Here is a 24,166-nt window from a genome sequence, read left to right on the forward strand (position 1 = left end):
GAAAAAGACAAGCAACACAATGGATTGGTTGAGGTGGAAGTCCAAGACCACCTTGGGAAGGAATTTAGGATGGGTACGCAGAACCACCTTGTCATGGTGAAAAACAGTGAAAGGTGGGTTGGCAACCAGTGCATGCAGCTCACTAACCCTCCTGGCAGAGGTGATGGCAATGAGGAAAAGCACCTTCCATGTCAGAAATTTGAGTGAAGTAGTGGCAAGAGGCTCAAACGGAGGTTTCATGAGGGCTGATAAAACCACATTCAGGTCCCAGACGACTGGAGGAGGCTTCAGAGGTGGTTTGACATTGAAGAGGCCTCTCATGAACCGGGAAACCAGGGGATGAGCCGTAAGCGGTTTTCCGAGGATAGGCTCATGAAACGCAGTGATGGCACTGAGGTGGACTCTGATTGAGGTGGACTTGAGGCCAGCATCGGATAGAGAGAGCAAATAATCCAGTACAGTTTCCACCGCCAATGAGGTGGGATCGTTGTGATGCAGCAGACACCAAGAGGAGAACCTGGTCCACTTCTGATGGTAACATTGCAGGGTGGCCGGTTTCCTGGAGGCATCCAAAATGCGACGGACAGGCTGAGACAGATTCTCTGGAGAGGTCAGCCCGAGAGAAACCAAGCTGTCAGGTGGAGCGAGGACAGATTGGGATGTAGTAGAGACTGATGCTGCTGAATAAATAGAGTAGGAAACACAGGAAGAGGAATGGGCTCCCTGGAGCTGAGCTGGAGCAGGAGGGAGAATCAGTGTTGGTGAGGCCATCGAGGAGCAATGAGAATCACGGTGGCTCTGTCCCTGCGGAGTTTGAATAACGTCCGCAACATCAGAGGCAGTGGAGGAAAGGCATAGAGGAACCGATCCGTCCAGTCGAGCAGGAATGCATCCGGGGCCAGACGATGAGGAGAGAAGAGTCTGGAACAGAACTGGGGCAGCTGATGGTTGTGAGGAGCTGCAAAGAGGTCCACCTGAGGAGTGCCCCAGCAAGCAAAGATGGAGCGGAGTGTGCGAGGATCCAGAGTCCACTCGTGAGGATGAAGGATGCGGCTGAGATTGTCGGCCAGGGAGTTCTGTTCGCCCTGGATATAGACAGCCTTGAGGAAGAGACTGTGGGCCATGGCTCAGGTGCAGATGCGGATGGCCTCCTGACAGAGGAGGGGAGATCCGGTGCCGCCTTGCTTGTTTATGTAATACATGGCGACTTGGTTGTCTGTGCACAGGAGAAGAACCTGAGGGTAGAGAAGGTGCTGGAAGGCCTTGAGAGCATAGAACATGGCCCTGAGTTCCAGGAAGTTGATGTGATGCTGACGTTCCTGATGGGTCCAGAGTCCCTGGGTGCGAAGATCTCCCAGGTGAGCTCCCCAGGCATCTGTGGTTATGGTCATGGAGTGAGGGGGTAGATGAAAGAGTAGACCCCTGGAAAGATTTGAGGAGTTCAACCACCAGTGAAGAGATTGCTGAAGAGACGATGTCACAGAGATGGGATGAGAAAGAGCATCCGTGGTCTGTGACCATTGGTTGGCCAGCGTCCATTGAGGTGTCCTGAGGTGGAGTCACGCCAGAGGAAGCACATGGACCGTCGAGGCCATGTGGCCCAGGAGGACCATCATTTGCCGAGCTGGAATGGAGCGACGAAGGAGCACCTGACGGCAGAGGTGGAGCAGGGTCCGTTGGCGGTCTGAGGGGAGAAACGCCCTCATCAGAGTGGTGTCGAGGACGGCTCCAATAAACTGAAGTCGCTGTGTGGGAAGCAGATGCGACTTGGGGTAGTTGATCTCGAACCCCAGGAGGTGGAGGAAGGAGATGGTGTGCTGAGTGGCTTGTAGCACAAGAGGAGACGTAGGTGCTTTCACTAACCAATCGTCCAAGTAGGGGAACACCTGGAGGTTGTGGGACCTGAGAAAGGCCGCCACCACAATGAGGCACTTGGTGAACACCCTGGGCGATGATGCGAGGCCAAAGGGTAGCACTTTGTACTGATAGTGACGGTGCTGTACCTGAAATCGAAGGTAGCGATGTGAAGTCAGATGGATTGGAATGTGAGTGTAGGCCTCTTTGAGGTCTAGGGAACATAGCCAGTCGTGTTGAGAGAGAAGAGGGTAAAGCGTGGCAAGGGAGAGCATTCTGGACTTTTCCTTGACCAGACACTTGTTGAGGTCCCGGAGATCGAGGATGGGACGGAGGTCTCCTGTCTTCTTGGGAACCAGGAATCCCAGACCCCTTTGGGCTGGGGGTACCTCTTCGATGGCATTGAGAAGAAGGAGGGATTAGACCTCCCTCAGGATGAGAAGGGATTGGGAGGAGTGAGAAACAGACTCTATGGGAGAATTGTCTGGTGGAAGAGTCTGGAAGTTTAGAGAGTAGCCGAATGATGTTGAGGACCCACAGGTCTGATGTGATGACCTCCCAACGGCTGAGGAAGAGTTGAAGGCGTCCTCTGATCGGTTGAGGAAGAGGCAATGATGGTGGGAGACTGGCTATGCCCTGGAGAAAGGAGTCAAAAGGGCTGAGATGGCTTTGACGGAGGGAGAGGCTTGGCAGGTTGGTGAGACTGTGAGCGAGCCTGAGTTTGATGCTGTTGCCGAGGTCGGCGAGGCTGTTGTTGAGGCGGGTTGAGAGGTCTGGTCGAGAACCTGCGTTGGTAGGAAGACTGCTGTCTGTAGGGGCGAGCAGGTGGAGTCTTCTTCTTAGGTTTTATCAGAGTATCCCACCTGGTCTCGTGCGCCGAGAGTTTCTGGGTGGTTGAGTCCAGGGACTCCCCGAAGAGTTCATCACCAAGACAAGGTGCGTTAGCCAGGCGGTCTTGGTGATTAATGTCGAGGTCAGAAACTTTCAGCCAGGCCAGGCGCCTCATGGCCACAGCCATGGCAGATGCTCGAGAGGTTAACTCAAAAGAGTCATAAATGGAGCGTACCATGAATTTCCGGAGTTGGAGTAGACTGGAAATTTGTTGTTGAAAAACAGGAACCTTATGTTCAGGGATGTATTTTTGTAAGGAGGAGAGTTGTTGCACCAGATGCTTCATGTAGAAAGAGAAGTGGAAGGTGTAATTATTAGCCCTGTTGGCAAGCATTGAATTTTGATAAAGGCGCTTGCCAAATTTATCCATCGTTCTGCCCTCTCTGCCAGGAGGGGTGGAGGCATAAACACTGGAGCCCTGGGTTTTCTTTAAGGTGGACTCCACTAGAAGAGATTCATGGGGTAGTTGAGGTTTGTCGAACCCCGGGATAGGGATGACCCTGTACAAACTATCCAGTTTTCGAGGGGCTCCCGATACCGTGAGAGGGTTTTCCCAATTTTTGTAAAAAGTTTCCAATAAGATGTCGTGGACGGGTAACTTTAAAAATTCTTTGGGGGGTTGTTCGAAGTCTAAGGCGTCGAGAAAAGCCTGGGACTTCTTAGAGTCGGATTCCAATGGGATAGAAAGAGCCGCCGACATCTCCCTCAGAAATTTAGTGAATGAGGACTGTTCAGGTTTGGAACCGGTATTGACCATCGAGGGTTCCTCATCCGTTGATGAAGCCTCATCATCGGTACCGGGTGGGGATTCTTCCCATAAGTCCGGGTCCCTGACGTCGGTGTGAGCAGGACGGGACGGTGGTGTGGATGGCTCAGCGTGGCGAGTCTTAGAGAGAGATTTGCCAGAGCGCATCGAGACGGTACCAGGGGAGGAAGACCGGTGCCGGTCCTGGTCTCGGGGGGACCGGTGTCGGTCTTGATGTCGGGGAGGGTCGGCATCAGAGCGTGGTTGCAAGGGAGGATTGAGTGGTTCAGCTGCGAGCACCGGCATGGACGTGTTCAACGGTACCGATGGGGTCAACACCGGTGGTATGGTGCGAGGCTCGGGCCGGTCCGGTACCGGAAGGAGTGGGGCCAACATTGCTGGCAACAGATGTTGGAGTTGCTGCTGTAGTTGCTCCTGCAATTGGCTTTGGAGTATGGCCGCAATGCGGTCGTTCAGGGGAGGCACCGGTACCGCTTTTTTCTTTTTCCGTATCATAGGTGCCGCTCCATGCCCCGGCGATGAGGAGGCCGATGACGAGGCACTCACCGAAATCGGGGCGGAGCGTTTGCGGGGCCGGCGTGATGTCAGGAGGACCGGCGTCGCCGCTGTGGCAGGAGGGCGCTCAAGGGAAGTGGAAGGCTTCTTAGCCGGCTTACCTGGTGCTAGCGACCCCGAGGAAGGATCAGGCGTCGTCGAAGAAGTCGGTGCCGACTTTTGCAGTGCCGTCGACGGCGCGGCCGATTCCATGGCAGATCCGGTACCGAAAAGGATATTCTGTTGGATCTGTCTATTTTTTAATGTACGTTTTTTAAGAGTAGCACAGCGGGTGCAGGTGTCAGCCCGATGCTCTGGACCCAGGCACTGTAGGAACCAATTGTGCGGGTCAGTGAGAGAGATCGGGCGTGCACACCTCTGGCACTTCTTAAAGCCTGGCTGAGGGGGCATGAAGGGAAACACGGCCTCCGCAAAATCAAAACCGGAGGCCTGTATGGTGGCAACAGGCCCCGCCGGGGCCGGCCTGAAAAATAAAGAAAAAAGAAGAAGCAAAGTTTATTTGTGTTTTTTTTTTTAACAGAAAAGACACCCGAAGGGAAAAAGAACAAAAAAGAAGAAAATTTTGCGAGCGGGAAGGCAAAAATCAGATTTTTCAACAGCCGTTGAAAACACATGCGTCTTCTTCGCTCCGCGGAAACGAAGAAACTGGGGACCACGCACTCCTCTGTCGGGCGGGAAGGCACTTGCGCATGTGCGGTGCGGCCAACTAGAACTTTCTAGTTAAAAGTGTCCGTACCGGGGCTCCGTCGGTGACGTCACCCATGCGTTAAGAATATGCTGCTTGCTTGTCCTGGGATAATATAGCATACACATAAACAAAGTCAGTAATCCAGAAAGGAACAATTTTTGAGGCTGAGGCCATGAACTGGAGTCAAAGGTTCAGAGGACACAAATAGTCAGGAGCCTTGCTCACGGGATGTGTACCTGCTGCCATGGTGTTACAAATGACAGGTCCTTACCTGTGATAGGACAATACACCTTCAGCACAAAGGGTTCACGACTGAAGACATCAGTCCCTGAGTACCCGTGATTATCGTGGTAATGGTAATATTCTTTTATCTCCACCATTTCTGTCCTGTAGTGGAGAGGAATCAAATTTACTTCAGTAACATATCTTTGGCAACTTTTGCTTTCTATAGAGTGCAAACCAAACACCCAGCTTGACAGCACTCAGCACTACCACCGAGTCATTGAGTCTTCCAGCAGTATTGTTGGTTGAAACCACAGCTTTGTTTGAGCCACAGCTTTAAAGATAATCCGGAGCTGTGTTGAGAGGCATGACTAGTAAAACTAATGAATTATACCAACTTTTTGGAGGGTCCTGACTGAAGACCCTAGAGGTTGGGACAGATCAAAACGACTTTTGCAACCAACCCATGCAATTAACCTCTGCTGAGTGCAATAATAGAACTTATTTACCAGTTTGGACTGAACCTTGTATAATGACCCTGATCTGAGATAAAGGTATTGACCCTAGAATTCTGTGGGTTAGCATTATTTTGATCAGATCTTAGAGTTACTATGTAGACTGGACACTGTTGGAGGGCCTTGTTTTTCATTGCATCAGAAAGGCTCGTCTGAGGCTGATTTAGTTACACTGTTTGAGAGCTGATACCTAGGGTGACCAGGTTACCCATTCCAGAAGGGAGACTTTATGGCCAGTCCTGGTTTAAAAATTACATCTCAAAGCACTGTAGTATTTGTAGTATTTGTAGTCCATGATTCTATCTATTGAAATCAGTGTTGCAGGTCCCATAATGCACCAGGATGAGGTTGGCAGAAAGCCAGGACTGACGAAAAAAATCTCCCTTCTGGAATCTGTAACTGTAAATTTTTTGTGTTTTCTGTGAACAGAGCGTGTTCTATATCAAAATCTGATTGCATACTAATTTGTAAAAGTACGTCTACTTCACAATGAAGCAAGCTCCTATGACACAGCAATTGTACTGAAGTCATTATTTTTGGGGTTAAAGCTAGGAGTCTACTTTGCTATAGCCTCTTGGATAGAGCAGAAATGTGTCATAATCCAAGAAAAGGGACCAAGTCTTAGAAATTGAGTTATTCAGCTGACTAAGTAATCCAGAAGATGCTGATTCAAATACAACAAACCACATCTTTCTATCATTTCATTTGCCAGAGATATACTGTTTCAATTAACAATATAATTCAACAATTGAAGATTCAAAATTGCAAGAAAAATTAAAGTTTGACAACAGTTTATTAATGCAAATATCAATTGTTAGTTTTTAAATTTGGTTTACTGGAAATTTTGATCGCCAAAATACAGAAACAACTGGTTTTAGTCATATGGGTTACAAAATGTTATAATTTTTATAAGTAATATCAGAGTCTGATTTAAAATTGATAAAGGTACCAAATTTTAGTAAAATAATTTAAACCTAATTTTGGGCTCCTTTTTTGAAGCCACGCTAGAGGTTTTTAGTGTGGGCCAGCATGCTGAATTCTCTGATGCTGCTCCGACGCTCATAGGAATTAAGAACATGGCTAGAGCATGACAACCCAAATTATATTATTATTGGGCTAGGGTTTAGGTTTAGGCTTGTTTTGCAAATGATCAGGAAACAAATTCCCCTGTACACTCTGTACCAATCAGTTGGTAATAGAAGGTCACACAGTTCATGGGTTCTAGTGTGCTATCTGCACCTGGTTTTCACTTAGGCCCACACTACTGGGTAATGTAGCCTCTGTTTTCATTAACAACATTTAGAAACATAGAAACATAGAAGATGACAGCAGAAAAGGGCTACAGCCCATCAAGTCTGCCCACTCTGCTTACCCACCCCCTGTCTATGCCCTAATGACCCAATTTCCTTATCTTGATCCTCGTAGGGATCCCACATGGGTATCCCATTTATTCTTAAAGTCTGGCACGCTGTCTGCCTCGATCACCTGCACTGGAAGCTTGTTCCAATGATCAACCACTCTCTCTGTGATGAAATACTTTCTGGTGTCGCCATGAAATTTTCCGCCCCTGAGTTTGAGCGGGTGCCCTCTTGTGGCCGAGGGTCCCTTGAGAAAGAAAATATCATCTTCCTCTTCGACACGTCCCATGAGGTACTTAAATGTTTCGATCATGTCTCCCCTCTCCCTACGTTCCTCAAGAGTGTAGAGCTGCAATTTGTTCAGTCTCTCTTCGTACGAGAGACCCTTGAGCCCCGAGATCATCCTGGTGGCCGTCCGTTGAACCGATTCAATTCTGCGCACATCTTTACTGTAATGTGGCCTCCAGAATTGCACACAGTACTCCAGATGAGGTCTCGCCATGGCCCTGTACAACGGCATTATGACTTCAGGCTTTCGGCTGACGAAACTTCTATTGATACAACCCAATATCTGCCTTGCCTTAGATGAAGCCTTCTCCATTTGATTGGCCATTTTCATGTCTGCACTGATGATTACTCCTAAATCTCATTCTGCTGAAGTCCTAGTTAAAGTTTCTCCGTTCAAGAAGTATGTCCTGCATGGATTTCTGCTTCCGAGGTGCATGACCTTACATTTCTTAGCATTGAAGCCTAGCTGCCAGGTTGAGGACCAACTTTCCAATGTAAGCAGGTCCTGCGCCATATAATTCTGTAAACTGCATTCACTTACTATATTACATAGTTTGGCATCATCGGCGAATAGTGTTATTTTACCTTGAAGCCCTTGAGTCAGATCCCCTATGAATATGTTGAAAAGGAGTGGACCCAGGACCGAGCCCTGCGGCACTCCACTGGTCAGCTCCGATGTTTTAGAGAGGGTACCATTAACCACCACCCTCTGAAGTCTGCCACTCAGCCAATCATTGACCCATGCAGTTAGTGTCTCTCCTAACCCCATCGATTCCATCTTGCTTAGCAGCCTGCGGTGTGGGACACTGTCAAAAGCTTTACTGAAGTCCAGGTACACGACGTCCAAAGACTCTCCCAAGTCCAACTTTCTTGTTACCCAGTCAAAGAAGCTGATGAGATTGGATTGGCAGGACCTACCCTTGGTGAATCCATGCTGACTGGGATCCCGAAGATTCCCTTCATTCAAGATCGTGTCCAATTTGCTTTTAATTAGTGTTTCCATGAGTTTGCACACTATTGATGTGAGACTCACCGGTCTATAATTCGCAGCCTCTGCCCTGCAACCCTTTTTATGCAGAGGAACAACATTAGCTAATTTCCAGTCCAGGGGAACTTTCCCCTTACTTAGTGAGAGATTGAATAGCTCAGCCAACGGTTTTGCCAGGACATCGCTCAATTCTCTGAGCACTCTTGGGTGCAAATTGTCTGGTCCCATGGCTTTGTTCACCTTGAGTCTTGCCAGTTCACTGTAAACTTCACCTTGTGTGAACTCAAAATTCTGAAACGGGTCTTCTGTGCTTTGTGTTGCCTTCAACTGCGGACTGTGTCCCGGTGCCTCACAGGTGAAGACAGAGCAGAAGTATTCATTCAGTAGTTCGGCTTTATCGGAATCTGCTTCCACGTAACTTCCGTCCGGTCTTCTAAGGCGTACTATCCCGCCTGTGTTCCTTTTTCTGTCACTAATATACCTGAAGAAGGATTTGTCCCCCTTTTTAATGTTTTTTGCCAGAATTTCTTCCACTCGAAGTTTTGCCTCCCTAACTGCCATTTTGACCGCTGTAGATCTGGTCCTATATTCTACTTTTGCCTCTCTTTTCTCCGTGCGCTTGTAGGAGAGAAACGCTTTTTTCTTCTCCTTAATGAGGTGCGAGATCTCTGCGGTGAACCATTGGGGTTTATTGTTTCTTTGTTGTTTATTTACTAATTTTATGAAGCGGCTAGTTGCTTCATGTATGGTTGATTTCAGTGTTAACCACTTAGCTTCTACATCATCGGTCTCCGCTTGGTCCTGCAGCGTCTGATGGACGAAATCTCCCATGCGTGCGAAGTCTGTGCCCCGGAAATTGAGTACCTTTGTTTTCGTGTTTGATCTAGGGAAGCCTTTCCTAAGGATGAACCATACTATGTTGTGGTCGCTGGAGGCTAGCGTATCTCCTACTGAGACCTCTGAGACGCTTTCCCCGTTGGTGAGTACCAGGTCGAGGATCGCCTGGGCCCTAGTGGGCTCCATTACCATTTGTTTGATACGTGCTCCCTTTATGGAGGTTAAGAGCCTCCTGCTACCGCTGGTTGTCGCTGAAAATGAGTTCCAGTCTGCATCAGGCATATTGAAGTCCCCTAGCAGTACAGCTTCTCCTCGTAGAGTGATATTCTCTATTTCTTCAATTAATTCTGTGTCCATGTCTTCCAGTTGTCTTGGGGGTCTGTATACCACACCTAGATACAGGCATTTTTCTCTGCTTCTTGCCAGGTTTACCCAGAGGGACTCCCCGGTGTACTTGATCCTGGTGGTTTTGATGTCCTCTTTAATGTATAGAGCTACCCCCCCTCCTAACCTGCCCTCTCTGTCCTGACGAAGTAGATTGTAGCCCGGTATAGCCATATCCCACCCATGTGAGTCCGTGAACCAAGTTTCAGATATTGCCACCACATCTAGGTCGGCATTCCTTATTTCAGCCTCCAATTCTAGAATTTTGTTACCTAAACTGTGTGCATTGACATACATGGCCCTCCATATCTTGTGTTTGCTAAGTCCCTGTGAGGTGTATCCTACCCGAGTCGGTGTGACTCCCATAGAACTGTTTGCAATGTGGGTACTTACCTTGGACATGGAAGCGGAGTTTCGACTCACCTCATCAGGATAATTCCTTTCTGCACTAATATGTGAATGGGTACCCTCCCCCGACTTACCTAGTTTAAAGCCCTGTGAAGCAGGCGGGCTAGTCGGTGTCCGAAGACGTTCTTACCCCTACTGGTCAGATGGAGTCCGTCTGGTCTCTGAAGTCCTTGTAGCGCTTCCCCATGGTTTAGGAATCCGAAGTTCATATCCCGGCACCATCCCTGTAGCCACTCGTTCGTCCTCAGGATACGTTCATCTCTGGCTCTTCCCTTGCCTCTAACTGGGAGGATCGATGAGAAAACCACCTGCGCTCCTGTCCGCTTCAGCCTCTCACCCAGTGCTCCAAAGTCTCTGGTGATGGTCTCCGGTGTGTTCCTGGCAGTGTCGTTGGTTCCTATGTGGACAAGAAGCATAGGAAAGTGGTCACGGGGCATGAGTAGTCTATCCAGACTGGCGGTGACATCTCGTATCCTGGCTCCAGGCAGACAGCAGACCTCCCTAGATTACATATCCGGTCTGCAAATTGGTCCCTCGGTGCCGCTCAGCATGGAATCCCCGATGACTATTACTCTGCGCTTCTTTGGGGGGAGCCGGTCAGTTGTCCCTGGAGATGGAGCTGTGTGTTGGGCCTGCTCCTGTTCCTCATCGGCAGTTCCTTCCTGAAGAATCTGGAATCTGTTCCGCAGGGCGAGTTGAGGGGTTGATGTATAGCTGCCCTGTGTGTAAGGAGAAGGAGAAGATGAAGAGATTGAAAAAGGGGGGTGGGGTCTCCTATGTTTGCCCGTGGAGGAGGTCACCAGCTGCCAGGAGTCAGTGCCGCTAACCATTTCCTGTATCCCAATTGTTGGTTTCAAAGCTGATGATTTGGGCGTCTCGAGGATGGACTTGTCATGGGCCTGCTCGGTGATTTGGGACAGCTCCTGGACGACTCCGTCGATGTAGGCCTTGTCCTCTCGGATGCTTCTCAGGTGTATTACCTCCTCCCTGAGGCTCCTTAGTTCCTGCATGAGATCTCCATCCAGCTGCGCAGCCTCCTCTGGCTGTGTAGAGACTGTAGTGTAGCGCTGGGGGATGGTCTCGGTCTGCACAGAGACCTCTGTCCACCGTCCTGGGTCTTCCTCCTTCTGCACGCAGTCCGTGGTCGCTTCCTGGATCCCCATAGCGACTGGAATACTGGTCTTGTAGACTTCGCGCTTCTTGTCCTCCCTGCCATTGCTGAGTTGTAATTGAGGTCTGCCTGTCAGTAAGGAAGAGAATTAGGAAAATTAGAAAAATCTGTCTGTGAGCAGGTGTGAGATTTTGAAAGTTAGGGTGTCTGAGAGTTGGAAGATTGGGGTATCTAGTGCTTGAAAGATAAGGGTGTCTGAGAGACTGAGAGTTTGAGATGTCTGAGAGGGTTGCTGTCTGTGAGTTAGTATGAGAGCCTGTACGATTAGGGTGAAGGGATAGTGTGTTTGAGAGGTCCGCTTGTTGCCCTAAGGTATCATTGTCTTATGTAGTTTGGCTCTTCTTAAGGCTCTTCGCAAAGGCGCTCTCGCTAAGGCGAGCGCCTTTGCCGCGCGCCGAACGGCTGCGCGCCGTTGGCTCGTCCCCTTTTATGGGGGGAGTTTGGCTGGTGATGTCAGGGGTGGGCGGAGTTAGCTCTCGCCTCTTCCCCTGCTAGCACCGCCTTCTCTGCTCCTCTCTCTGCTGCTTCCTGCTAGCACACTCTCCGCTCACTGTTCTGCCATGTGCTCAGAACTCTGCTACCATGTGCTCAGGACTAGGCACAGCTCCTACAGTCTCCCTTCGGCTGGCCTTGCACTCTTCCAAATCCATTGGTCAGTCAGCTATATTCTAATAATCATTCCGTAGGTCTAGTCATTCAGTAACCTTGTGCTGGAGATTTAGGGCTCCTTTTACTAAGGTGTGCTAGTGTTTTTAGCGCGTACCGAAGATTAGCGTGCGCAAACCCCGCACTAAACAAAAAATACTAATGCAAGCTCTATGGAGGCGTTAGCATCTAGCACATGTGCCATTGTAGCACACGCTAAGCACGCGCTAAAACCGCTAGAGCACCATAATAAAAGGAGTCCTTAGTTTTTGGATAACATCCTGTTCCATCAGGCACGCTGATCTTCATAGATTCCTCGGCTGTACTCTAAATAATGATTAATGAATACATCAGTTTTGGAATTTAGCCTGAAAATCTAGAACTTCTGTTTATCAAGACCAACAGAATTTTTTTAAAATTATGATGAAAACTGCAAAATGTACCTAAGAACGAGTAATTTAAGAACATAAGAACATAAGAAGTTGCCACCGCTGAGGCAGACCAGAGGTCCATCTCGCCCACCGGTCCGCTCCCGCGGCAGCCCATCAGGCCCACTGCTTGAACAGTGGTCTCTGACTAATTTTATAATTTACCTCTAATACTGTCCCTATAACCTTACCTCTACTCCTATCTGTACCCCTCAATCCCTTTGTCCTCCAGGTACCTGTCCAGACCCTCTTTGAAGCCCTGTAGCGTGCTCCTGTTTATCACATCCTCCGGTAGCGCGTTCCATGTATCCACCACCCTCTGAGTGAAAAAGAACTTCCTGGCGTTTGTTCTAAACCTTTCCCCTTTCAATTTCTCTGAGTGCCCCCTTGTACTTGTGGTTCCCCTTAGTTTGAAAAATCTGTCCCTGTCCACGTTTTCTATGCCCTTCTTGATCTTGAAGGTTTCTATCATGTCTCCCCTGAGTCGTCGCTTTTCCAGGGAGAAAAGCCTCAGCTTTTTCAGTTTGTCAGTATATGAGAGGTCCCCCATACCCTTTATTAGCTTAGTTGCTCTTCTCTGGACTCTCTCAAGTACCGCCATGTCTTTATTGAGGTACGGCGACCAGTACTGGACACAGTACTCCAGGTGCGGGCGCACCATTGCACGATACAGTGGCAGGATGACTTCCTTCGTCCTGGTCGTGATACCTTTCTTAATGATACCCAACATTTTGTTTGCTTTCCTTGAGGCTGTGGCACACTGCGCCGACGCCTTCAATGTTGTGTCTACCATCACTCCCAGGTCTCTTTCAAGGTTGTTCACCCCTAGCGGTGATCCCCCCATCTTGTAAGTGAACATCGGGTTCTTTTTCCCAACATGCATGACCTTGCATTTCGCTATGTTGAAGCTCATTTGCCACTTTTTGGCCCACTCTTCCAGCGTTGTCAGATGTTTTTGGAGGTCTTCGCAGTCCTCCATGATTTTGACCCTGCTGTATAGTTTAGTGTCATCTGCAAATTTAATAACCTCACATTTTGTTCCCACCTCCAGGTCGTTAATAAATATATTGAACAGGAGCGGTCCCAGCACCGACCTCTGCGGAACTCCGCTTGTGACCCATTGCCACTCTGAGTAATGGCCCTTCACTCCAACCCTCTGTTTCCTGTCCGCCAGCCAGTTTTTGATCCATCGGTGGACCACCCCTTGCACCCCGTGGTTCCTTAGCTTCCTTAGCAGTCTTTCGTGTGGTATCTTGTCGAAGGCCTTTTGGAAGTCAAGTTAAATGATGTCTATGGATTCCCCTCTATCCACCTGGCTGTTTACCCCCTCAAAGAAGTATAATAAGTTTGTGAGGCATGACCTGCCCTTAGTTCCTTGAGTACCCTGGCCGTCCGAACCTGGCGATTTGTCGCTCTTTAGCCTGTCTATCTGCCTGAGGACATCCACCTTGCTCACCTCTAGTTGGACCAGAATTTCATCCTGATCTCCTTTTACAATCTCCTCGGGTTCCGGAATGTTGGTTGTGTCCTCCCTTGTGAAAACTGACGTGAAGAACTCATTTAACCTGTCCGCTATCTCCTTTTCCTCCTTTACCACTCCCTTTCTGTCTCCATCATCCAAGGGTCCCACTTCCTCCCTAGCTGGTTGCTTCCCCTTGACGTACCTGAAGAATGATTTGAAGTTTGTTGCTTCCCCTGCCAGTCTCTCTTCATATTCTCTTTTTGCTTTCCTAACCACTCGGTGATACTCCTTTTGGTGTCTTTTATGCTCCTTTTGGTTGTCCTCTGTCTGGTCCTTTTTCCATTTTTTGAATGATGCCTTCTTATCGCTTATCGCCCTGAGCCCTCTTTTACAGTGCCCTTGTTCAATGTCCTTGGCCCTGGTCCTCTGCATTGCGTCCTTAGGTCCTTTTCCCAAAAATTCCCATTCAGCCCCGATCCCTTTTTTACAAAGTCCTTGCTCAATGTCCTTGGCCCTGGGCCCTTGTATTGCTTCCTTAGGTCCTTTTTCCAAAAATTCCCACTCAGTCCCGAGCCCTCTTTTACAATGTCCTTGCTCAGTATCCTTATTTGATACTTTTGTCCGATGTGTCAGATTGACTGTCGGCTTTCCCCTCTTCCTCAGTTTAAAGCCAAATTTAATGATATGCTAGAAAAGACTTATGCAAGTTTCAAGTTTATTAGTTTTTAATATACCGACCATCAACAAGTACCTAGCCGGTTTACAATAAAAGTTAAAATCAGGGTAAAATTATATTTATAGATTATAAAATTAATAAAAGAGAAAGAGTAAAGGGAAGAGTGAACATTAAAGACATTTGACAATGACAGATATAAAAGTGAGATTAACAAGGGGGGAAGGGGAAAAGTTACATAAAAAGTGATGAGAAAGAAGAAGAAAAATCAAACAAACCACAGTTTTGAATGTGAGAAGGAGGGGGAAGGAAGGAACAGAGGGAAGGGGGGGCGCTTCATTAAAGCGGTTAGGTGAATGGTGAAAGAAGAATCATCAGTAGTAAAAAGCATCTTGAAATAAGAAGGTTTTCAGATTAGTCTTAAATTTATCAATGAGTTTTTCCTGACGAAGTTGGGAAGGCAGAGAGTTCCATAAAGTAGGAGCTACTACAGAAAAATTGTTTTTTCTAGTATAGAAGAATTTCTTTATAGAGGGAACGGATAGTAAATTTTGGTCAGCAGATCTAAGGGTCCGTGATGGGCAAAATGGAATAAGAAGTTTGTCAAGAAAGGATGGTTGATGGGAAGATTTGATTTTAAAGACCAACATAAGAGTTTTATAAGTGATACGATGTGTAATGGGTAGCCAATGCGCTTCTTTCAAAAGAGGAGTGACGTGGTCATATTTCCCTAGTTTATATATAAGTTTTATTGCAGTGTTTTGGATGAGCTGACGACGTCGGGTTTCTTTTTTAGGAATTCCATTGTAAAGATAATTACAATAATCAAGGTGCGAAATGACTAGGGAATGAACTAGGGTTGTGATTGCTTCGGTTTCAAGGATGGAGGTTAAAAATTGAATAAGTCGTAGTTTGTAGAAGCAAGTTTTTACTACTGAACTGATATGATCGTGAAATGTTAAATCTTTGTCTATGATGACCCCTAATAATTTTATTTTTGTTTCCATTTTTACAGGCTGAGATTTAAGGTAGATTTTTCTTGTTACTGTTTCTTTAGGATTGGTTGAGAAGAGAATACCACAAGATTTATTAATGTTGAGGGAGAGTTTGTTAGCAAAGAGCCAATCACTTATTTTATCTAATTTTGAATTAATTTCTTGTATATCGGCGATGTTTGTGGAATCTATGGGGTGAAGTATTTGGATATCATCTGCGTAGGCAAAAATTGTGAAACCTATAGATTGTGCTAAAGTGAGAAGAGGGGACATGAATATATTAAATAGCAGAGGGGATAGAATAGAACCCTGTGGAACACTGTAGGTTTGAAATATAGGTGAAGAAGTTTTGTTGTTTGATTAAACATTAAAACAACGATCGGTAAAGTATGAAGCGAACCATGAGAGTGCTTGGTCAGTAATACCACAATCTCTAAGGCGGTCGAGGAGGAGAGAGTGGTCAACAGTGTCAAAGACGGCAGAAAGATCGAGAGAGATAAGGAGAACAGATTTTCGATGATCAAGGAAATAGTATATAGTAGAGAGAAGTCCTAGTAATGATAGTTCCGTGGAATAAGATGAGCGAAAACCAGTTTGATTGGGGTGTAAGGCATTGGTTTTGTCAATGAAATCGGCTAGTTGGTTGTATATGAATTTTTCCATTATTTTAGAGATGAGAGGCAGATTAGCAATTGGGCGGAAGTTTGATAATGAAGTTGGGTCTGAGTTGGGATTTTTTAATTTTGGGTAAAGAGCCGATTTCCAGGCTTTTGGAACAAAACTATTAGACAAACTGTTAGTCACCATTTCCAAAAGAAATGGCCCAAGGAGAGGGAAGAATTTTTTGAGAATTAAGGGGGGGATACTTTCTATTGAATTGTTAGATGCATTTGTAGAATGAAGTGTTTTCTGAAGGTTTGCTAGAGAGGGAGGAATAAAGTTATTACAGGTACTAAAAGATAGAAGAGTCGACTTGTTGATGACATCTTGAGGGGGAATGTGGATAGATTGACTGAGATGTGATCTGATCTCTTTAACTTTATTATCGAAGAAGAGGGCAAGCTCAGAAGCAGGTGGTTGTATGGGTAATAGGGGAGGTTTCTTGTTAGAGTAGGGGGATAGTGATTGAACTATACTAAAAAGTGCTGAAGAGTTGTGAGTTGTGGTGATGTATTTAGAGTAATATTCTTTTTTTGCTTGTGTATGGCATTTTTATATTGGGTAGCTTTTTCCTTGTATAACATGAGAGAATTGTTTGATTGAGATTTCCGCCATTTATGCTCTGTAGACCGGAGGTGTCGATGGAGGAAAACGAGTTGGTCATTGTACCATGGTTTTCTGTTTGGTTGTGATTTTAAAAATCTTTCCTGAGGGGGGGCAATGGAGTCCATTAAGGATTTTGTTGAAGTGGTCCAAAGAGAAAATTGTTCTTCTATTGGAAGATTAGTGAAATCTTGTAGGTTTATTTTAAAGGAGTCCTGAATTGTAGAAGAGGTGATTTTATTGAGATTTCTAGTGATGTAGGTGTTTTTATGGGGAGAAAATGGTTGTGTGGGTGAATTTAGTTGAAAGTTTATAAGGACATGATCAGACCAAGGGAGAGGATGGGTTAGAAAATCTTGAAAGAGATGGCTGATAGAAGTTGGGCTGAATATCATGTCTATAGTGTGTCCAGCAGAATGAGTGGGCAAGGCAAATAGAGGAGTTAGGGATAGATCTGATATTAAGGTCAGGAATTCAGCTGTTTTGTGGTGATTAGGAAGATTGAAATGAATATTGAAATCTCCGAGGATAAGGGGGTTGGAATAAGAGATATTGAAGTCCGTGATGGTAGACATGAGTGTAGCTAAAGCTGATTTTGTAACTGGGGGGGGGGGGGAGATAAGTAAGAAGGAAATTGAGGGAATGGGGTTGTTTTATGGAAAATTGAGTTTCCACAGGGTGGTTGTTACATGAGATGGAAATATCAGAATGGAAAGGGATGGAATTATGATAGATAACTGCAAGACCACCTCCTTTTTTATGTGATCAAAGTTGGGATTTAACTTTGTAGTTGTTAGGACAGGCTTGGGTCAAATAAGCCTCCTCCCCCTGGGAGAGCCAGGTCTCAGTTAAACAGAGGATATGGAAATTGTATTCAAGGATTAAGTCATGAATTAAATGATGTTTGTTTTTGATGGAACGCACGTTTAGGAGACCTATGTTAATTTTAAACATTTGTTGTGATGGTGACTGGAAGGTTGAGGGAATTGTAGTAGTAGTAATAGTGGTAAAACACCTAGGTCGATTGTTAGTTAAAGGTCGAGGGGGGGGGTCGATGACCCCATATAACCAGGATGGAAGACATTCGAGTAGTGTTATTGTAAGGAAGGGAAAAAGAGGAAAAGATAGGGGAGTATGAGAGAGCCGTGTAGCTAAAGTTGTAAGTGAGGAAAATATTTAAGAGAGAAGGAGAATTGAACTTATAAAATAGCTTAGAAGGTAATAGGGGCAGTAATGGAGAGGTGTGTGAAGTCGCTGCATGAAGGAGCGCATAAAGGAGCAGAACCTGCTCCTTAGGTGCGCTCCTTTGGCGTGCGCCGCAAAGGAGGTGGTTTTATAGGGAAGGCTACCAAGAGCTTGTGGGCGGAGTCGTCAGCGGCGGCGGTCCCCTTTGGGAGTGAAAAGGCCAAGAGCTTGTGGGCGGAGTCAAAGTTCATAACTTGCTATATGAAACCAGGTGTAGAAACTAAGACTTGGTACCTTTTCACAGGTCGTATTATGATGAAGCTATTGGAGTTATTAAGTAAGTGAGCCAAAATAAACAGCATAGGTATACACTACACAAATTGTTGAATCTGATATGCAAAAAAATCTTTTAGTTACAAATAGAACCCAACTTACATTGTTGCCTTGTTTCTCAAGTAAGTGTGCACTAAGACTTGGTACCTTTTCTTAGATCGTGACACAAATGTATACAACTGCAACTGTGGTTGAACTAGTCAGGGAAGAAAACAGTTTTACTACCTTTTCCTCACTTCCTTGACAGTATGTCTCTACATTTGCTCTAAGGCAGGGGTCTCAAAATCCCTCCTCGAGGGCCAGAATCCAGTCGGGTTTTCAGAATTTCCCCAATGAATATGCATGAGATCTATTAGCATACAATGAAAGCAGTGCATGCAAATAGATCTCATGCATATTCATTGGGGAAATCCTGAAAACCCGACTGGATTCCGGCCCTCGAGGAGGGACTTTGAGACTCCTGCTCTAGGGTGTTACTTTCAGAAGTAGGAAGGAAAAGCAGTCTTCATGCCAGAGCAATCTGACCTTTTTGCTGGGATTATCAACAATAGTAACATAGTAAATGACGGCAGGTCCATCCAGTCTGCCCAACATGCTCCATAAATTAATTTAATTTAAATGGTCCTTTTTAGATATTTCTGGGCCAGAAACCCAGAACCCTGCCCGGTAGTGTGCTTAGGTTCTATCTACTGGAGTCTCCATCAAAGCTCACTCCAACCCATCTTAACCATCCCAGCCATCGAAACCCTCCCCAGCCCGTCCTCAACTGAATGTCTATATACGGGACACAGACCGTGTAAGCCTACCCAGTACTGGCCTTAGTTCCTTCAATGTATACCCATTATTTTCTTATTAGAGATCCTCTGTGTTCATCCCATCCCAATTAGTGTCAAACTGTGGGTGGTTGTAGTGGTATTGGCACCTCCACGCTGGAAATTCAACTGAGACCAGCAACTCACTTCAGATAAACCATCAAATGATAAGATAAGATACAAGTACATAAGCATTGCTATATTGGGACTGGAGATCCATCAAGCCCAGTATCCTGTTTCCAACAGTGGCCAATCCAGGTTACAAGTACCAGGCAAGATCCCATAAGGGTAAAATTGATTTTATGCTGTTTTTCCAAGACTATCTTAATAATGGCTCATTAAATCAAATTTAAAACAATTTTATTTAACAGTGCCTTCTCAATTTGATTATAGAACATCTTTACTAGATATTTAGTGCAACTTAGACCACTGGTAGGCCTAAGGATCCCAGCAATATGGCATTTACCAGTAATCTTTCTTTCACACTTTCCTATTAGTTAAGAAATTCTTATCTTTTCTTCTATTTATTTTCTAAAATTATTTTATATATAAATAAATGTTCTGTTCACCACTCAGAAGATATTGAAACTTATGGACTTTTCTTTCAGAAACTTATCCAAACCTTTTTAAAACCATGCTAAGGTACCACATTCTCTGGCAATGAATTCCAGAATTTAATTACACGATGAACGAAGAAATATATTCTCTGATTTGTTTTATATTTTCTACTTAGTAGTTTCCTTGCATGCCCCCTGGAGTCTAGACCTTGTATTTTTGGAAAGAGTATTTTATAAGAACATAAGAATAGCCTTACTGGGTCAGACCAATGGTCCACCAAGCCCAGAAGCCTGTTCTCACGGTGGCCAATCCAGGTCACTAGTACCTGGCCAAAACCCAAAGAGTAGCAACATTCCATGCTACCGATCCAGGGCAAGCAGAAGCTTCCCCCCTGTCTTAATAACAGACTATGGACTTTTCCTCTACCTCTATCATATCATCCCTGAGTAAAACACACATGTGGCAAAAGTGTGTACCCGACTGAGTTCCACACCCCATAACCTAACAGGACTTCTGAGCACTAAAAAAAATGTGTTTTACTCACTTATAAATGAAGAGATACTGTTCCTTGTAATTGTCACGTCCCAAGGGATCACTGATCTCATAGGAATAGCTGTGCTCAGATACACTAGAGAGGACAGAAAAATAATATTTCATTTACTACTTCCCTTGTAAAACAGACCAAAATCACCATGGTGGGTGGAGGGTGGGGAAAAGAGGCACAGCTTTCCTGTTGGTGAGGGGTGTAGGGGCAGACATTGCTCACCTGCTAGGGAAGAGAAGGGGAGAGTCAAGGTGGTGCCATTTTGGGGTCAGTAGGGGAAGAGTGTGGAAGATATATTTTACTTCTACTGATAGGATGGGACAGATAGGATCCTGCTAGTGGATAGAATAGGTAAAAGGAGAGAGACTTAGGTCTCCTGCTGATGGGTTGATGCCAGGAGGGTCATGGGAGAGAACAGCATTGCTTCTTTGTTAGTTGGGAGGGATGAGAAATGTAATAGAGGCTTTTCATTCTTTAGGGGTGGGAGAGAAGAAAAGCGGCAGGGGAAGAACAAGGGGGAAACACCATTGTTCTGCAGGCAAGAGTAAAAATTAAGAGGTGCCACAAGGGCTGTACCAAGCTAAGTGTGGTTGGTGTGGCTATACAGGGCAAAAGGGAAGAGTGGGTACCAAAACTGCATCCTGTCCATTGTCTCCCCTGCTTGGCAGTGATGCAATGAGCAGAGCGGGCATGCTGGGGGGGGGGGGGTTGCTGTGGCCGGAATTCTGGCTTGGGATGCTCATGGGTATCAGTTTTCATATGGCAAGGAAGGGTAATGGGAAGGCACCCCTTCTGCTGGTAGGGGAAGAATTATGAAGAGGTATCTCTCTCCTACTCATAGGGAAAGGTGGGGAGGGAAGGTGTCCTCTGTTACAGGTAGGGGAACAGCCAGTGAGATATATCTTGAAGAAGTTTAAGTGCTGCTGGATATTAAAGCAGAAGAATAACATGAAAGAGTCTGATTCACTAATGCTGGGTTTTATTAAATGGCACTAGAGTTTTTAGCGCAGGCTGGTGAAGTAAATGCTCTAATGCTCATAGGAATTCTATGAGCATCAGAGCATTTACTTCACCAGACTGTGCTAAAAATCTCTAACGCTGTTTAGTAAAAGGAGCCCTAAGGGTTTTTTTTGCCATTTTCTGAATGGGCCAAGGACCTGAGGAACGGAAGGGGAGTCTAATGTTTAGTGAGAAAATACAATGTCACAAACTTAGGAGTACCTGATCATTCAACAATTGCCTTTATGCCCTGACACAGCTTCAGAGAAATGCTGGTTGGCCACCGTCGGCTTCGGGTTTCGTTTGCACTATAGCAGTTTGCATTAAGCAAAGAAGATTATTGACCATAGTTACCCATGGAAGATTATAGACTTAAATATTATGCACAAATAAAGAAGATCATCAATCCTGGTTTGGGCTAAATTGCCTTTGGGACTATGGTCTACTTGGATTTCAGTTAAGTACAGAATTTGAATAGTAACTGTGCACACAGGTCTATATAAGTATTTTAAAACATCATATTTATATAGTATTTGTTTATATATGTAAATTGTAAAATTGCTCAAATCGGAGGAGTTTGACAGGAGGAGGATTTTTTTATACCAATGAGGTATCTCTGTGTTTAAATAGCCTGCTCGCATGCAAAAGTGTCAGTGACAGACTTGAATCTGAGGCTTTTTCCTCCTTCTAAAACAAACTGTTTCACCTGAGAGCAAATAGGAAAGGAGCAATCTTTGGGGTTGACAGGAGTGCATGGTTGTTGTTTTTTTTTTTTTTTTTTTTTTGGGGGGGGGGGTTGGATGTTGAGTCTAAGGTTAGAACAGTGGGCTGAGAATCAGGAACACTGGGCTGAAATCATACTACAGTTTCTTGTGATCATGGGCAAGTCACTCAACCTTCCTTTGTCTCAGGTATAAACTCAAATTGTAAACTCTCCAGAGACAGGAAAATGCCTGGAGTACCTGAATGTAACTCACCCTCAACTATAACTAAAAAAAAAAAAAAAAAAAAATGTGAGCCTGATTTTGACCTTTAAGAGTCAAAATGCAGTCTTCCCCTGAATGTCAGGGCTTTGAATATTGTTAAACTTGTGACTGGCACAGAAGTACCACAGGGAGAGGAGGTGCAAAGGTTGCAGATATGTAGTTTTGCCTAATCAAAATTACATGCATATTTTCAGATGGAAACGTGAGTGCAGAAAAGACAGGAGCATTGGATGGAATTCTTCCTGGGTCAATCAATTTGTTCCTGAAAACTTTAGCTTTAATCACTGGAGCAAACTACAGGGATAGAAGTACCTGCCAAATTTGCACCAATGCAGCCGGTTTCGATTAATATCCTTTAAAAGAATAATTTTATCTCAGAGCACCTCTGTGAAAAATCCCATAATGCACCTATTCTAAGTTTATTGTAATTCAAGTTTCTTTATTCATCAAAAGGAAAACAACAGAATTTAGTAATCAAAACATGGCAGCTCTGTTAACCTTAACTATCATCCCTTTTAAATACAGTATCTACCCAATTTACCTTTCCCCCTCCTTTCCTGAGTTATGGAGATATCAAATAATTTCCTTACTGTACCAATGTGGACATAAATTCTTTGGCCCATGTTGCATGTTATCCATGCTCAGGACTCATCCTCCAGTCTTCTTGCATTAACCCTCCCATCTTTTGCCCCACCTAGCTCCCAAAAACCTTCCTTACCCCTCAACCATTATCCACTGTCATTGACATTTTGAAGTTGTGAACCATCCACCCACCTCTCCTCCCTCAGAAGTCTGGAAATCCTCCTCCGCTTCACCACTTGTGAGATAATTTAGAACTCTGTTTCTGATCCATGGCTGGAGTTTATTGATATAATCCCCCCAAATTCCTATAAAGGTTTGTTTTTGTTGTGGGCTTCCTCTTGCCTAGATATGATCCAATTGCTTGAGCTAATGCACAACCCCTCTCTGTTGCCAAAAGTAAGGAGGCTCTGGAGACATCCAGGACAATAATTTGGGGTCTGATATCCAGCCTATAGTAGTCAGTAGTTTTTAAGCTGCTGACTCTCGCGGCTGAATTAAACCTGGATATTCAAGGCAAATGCAGAAAGAAAATGGCAAAAAAAAGTCACTCCCATGACCTCAAACTATCATGGAAGTCTGCTTTAAAAATATAAAAGCAACATGTAAATGAAACAAAAAAGAGCGTACTTTGCATTGGAAATTGACAACAAAACCTTTGACATCAAGAAACTATTCCAATTAATGCGCAATATCACCACATCCCCTAAGCCAGGAGCTAGTAGACTTCTTTTAACAAAATCAAGGGTGTACAGAATGAAATAAACAAATTAACCAACATCACAGATCCAGAAACCCATCTTGAGCCCAAAACCACTGACTCCTGCATAGCAGACCAAATCTGGAGTAGCTTTGAACCTCTCTCTCTTCAGAGGTACTTTCCTCACGACTAAAAAGATAATCCACTTGAAGCAGTATACTGGACAGCTGCCCCCACATCCCTGACTCTCTTATTTATTGGCTAGTCTCCCTATTCAATAACTTACTAATGCCTGGCCAATTACCAGAACAAATGGACTGCGTTGCACTCACTCTGATCCCTAAAACCCAAGGAGCTGACCTATCCATTCCTTCCAACTTCAGAATCTTAGTGGGTATTCCATTACTAACCAAACCACTTGAAACCCTAGTCTGTAAACAACTCAGCACATATTGGGGGTGGGGGTGAGTGCTGAAAAGTACTCAGCCCAGCCAAGAAGGGAATGATGTGAAGCCATGAAACTTACAAGTTATTCCACATATTCACCCCTAAGTTCAACATACTTGGCATATTGTGTCTGAAGTTTCTGAAACTCTTCCAAAAAAATACTTTGATGTCTGATCACTGAAATACTGCTCCGCTGCTGAAATTGCCTCTGAATTGTTCAAAAATTGTCACCCTTTTAAACTATTTTTAAGGTTAGGAAACAGAAAATAGTCAGATGGAGCAAGATCTGGAGAGTAGGGTGGATGGTCTATGCATTGAAACATCAACTGTGTCAAAATATCCATTAATTTGCCAGCCTTGTAAGCAGGTGAATTGTTTTGCATAATGAGAATTCCTTTCCGCAGCTTTCCTCTCCTTTTTTCTTTCAATGCCTCCTTTAATCGGCACAACAAGTTACAGTAGTATTCTGCATTAACTGTTTGGCCCCTTGGAAAATAGTCATTACAACACCTTCCTAATCCCAAAACACTGTGGCCATGACCTTTCCTGCTAATTTCTGGGTCTTGAATTTCCTTGGCTTTGGAGAACCTGAGTGCTGCCATTGCATGGACTGTTGTTTTGTCTCAGAATCA

General features: G+C 45.2%; 1 protein-coding gene across 1 annotated transcript in view; it reads right to left on the reverse strand.

Moving 5' to 3' along the window:
- LOC117368840 (deoxyribonuclease-1-like) overlaps positions 1-24,166 on the reverse strand; it is a 66,788-nt gene that overhangs the window by 21,670 nt on the left and 20,952 nt on the right. The window contains exons 3-4 of the mRNA XM_033962583.1: positions 19,824-19,907; positions 5,026-5,141 (exon numbers count right to left, since the gene is read on the reverse strand). Coding sequence (XP_033818474.1) covers positions 5,026-5,141; positions 19,824-19,907 — 200 coding nt within the window. The remainder of the gene's footprint in view (positions 1-5,025; positions 5,142-19,823; positions 19,908-24,166) is intronic.

The sequence above is a fragment of the Geotrypetes seraphini genome, chromosome 11 (assembly GCF_902459505.1).
Source record: "Geotrypetes seraphini chromosome 11, aGeoSer1.1, whole genome shotgun sequence".
Taxonomy (NCBI): domain Eukaryota; kingdom Metazoa; phylum Chordata; class Amphibia; order Gymnophiona; family Dermophiidae; genus Geotrypetes; species Geotrypetes seraphini.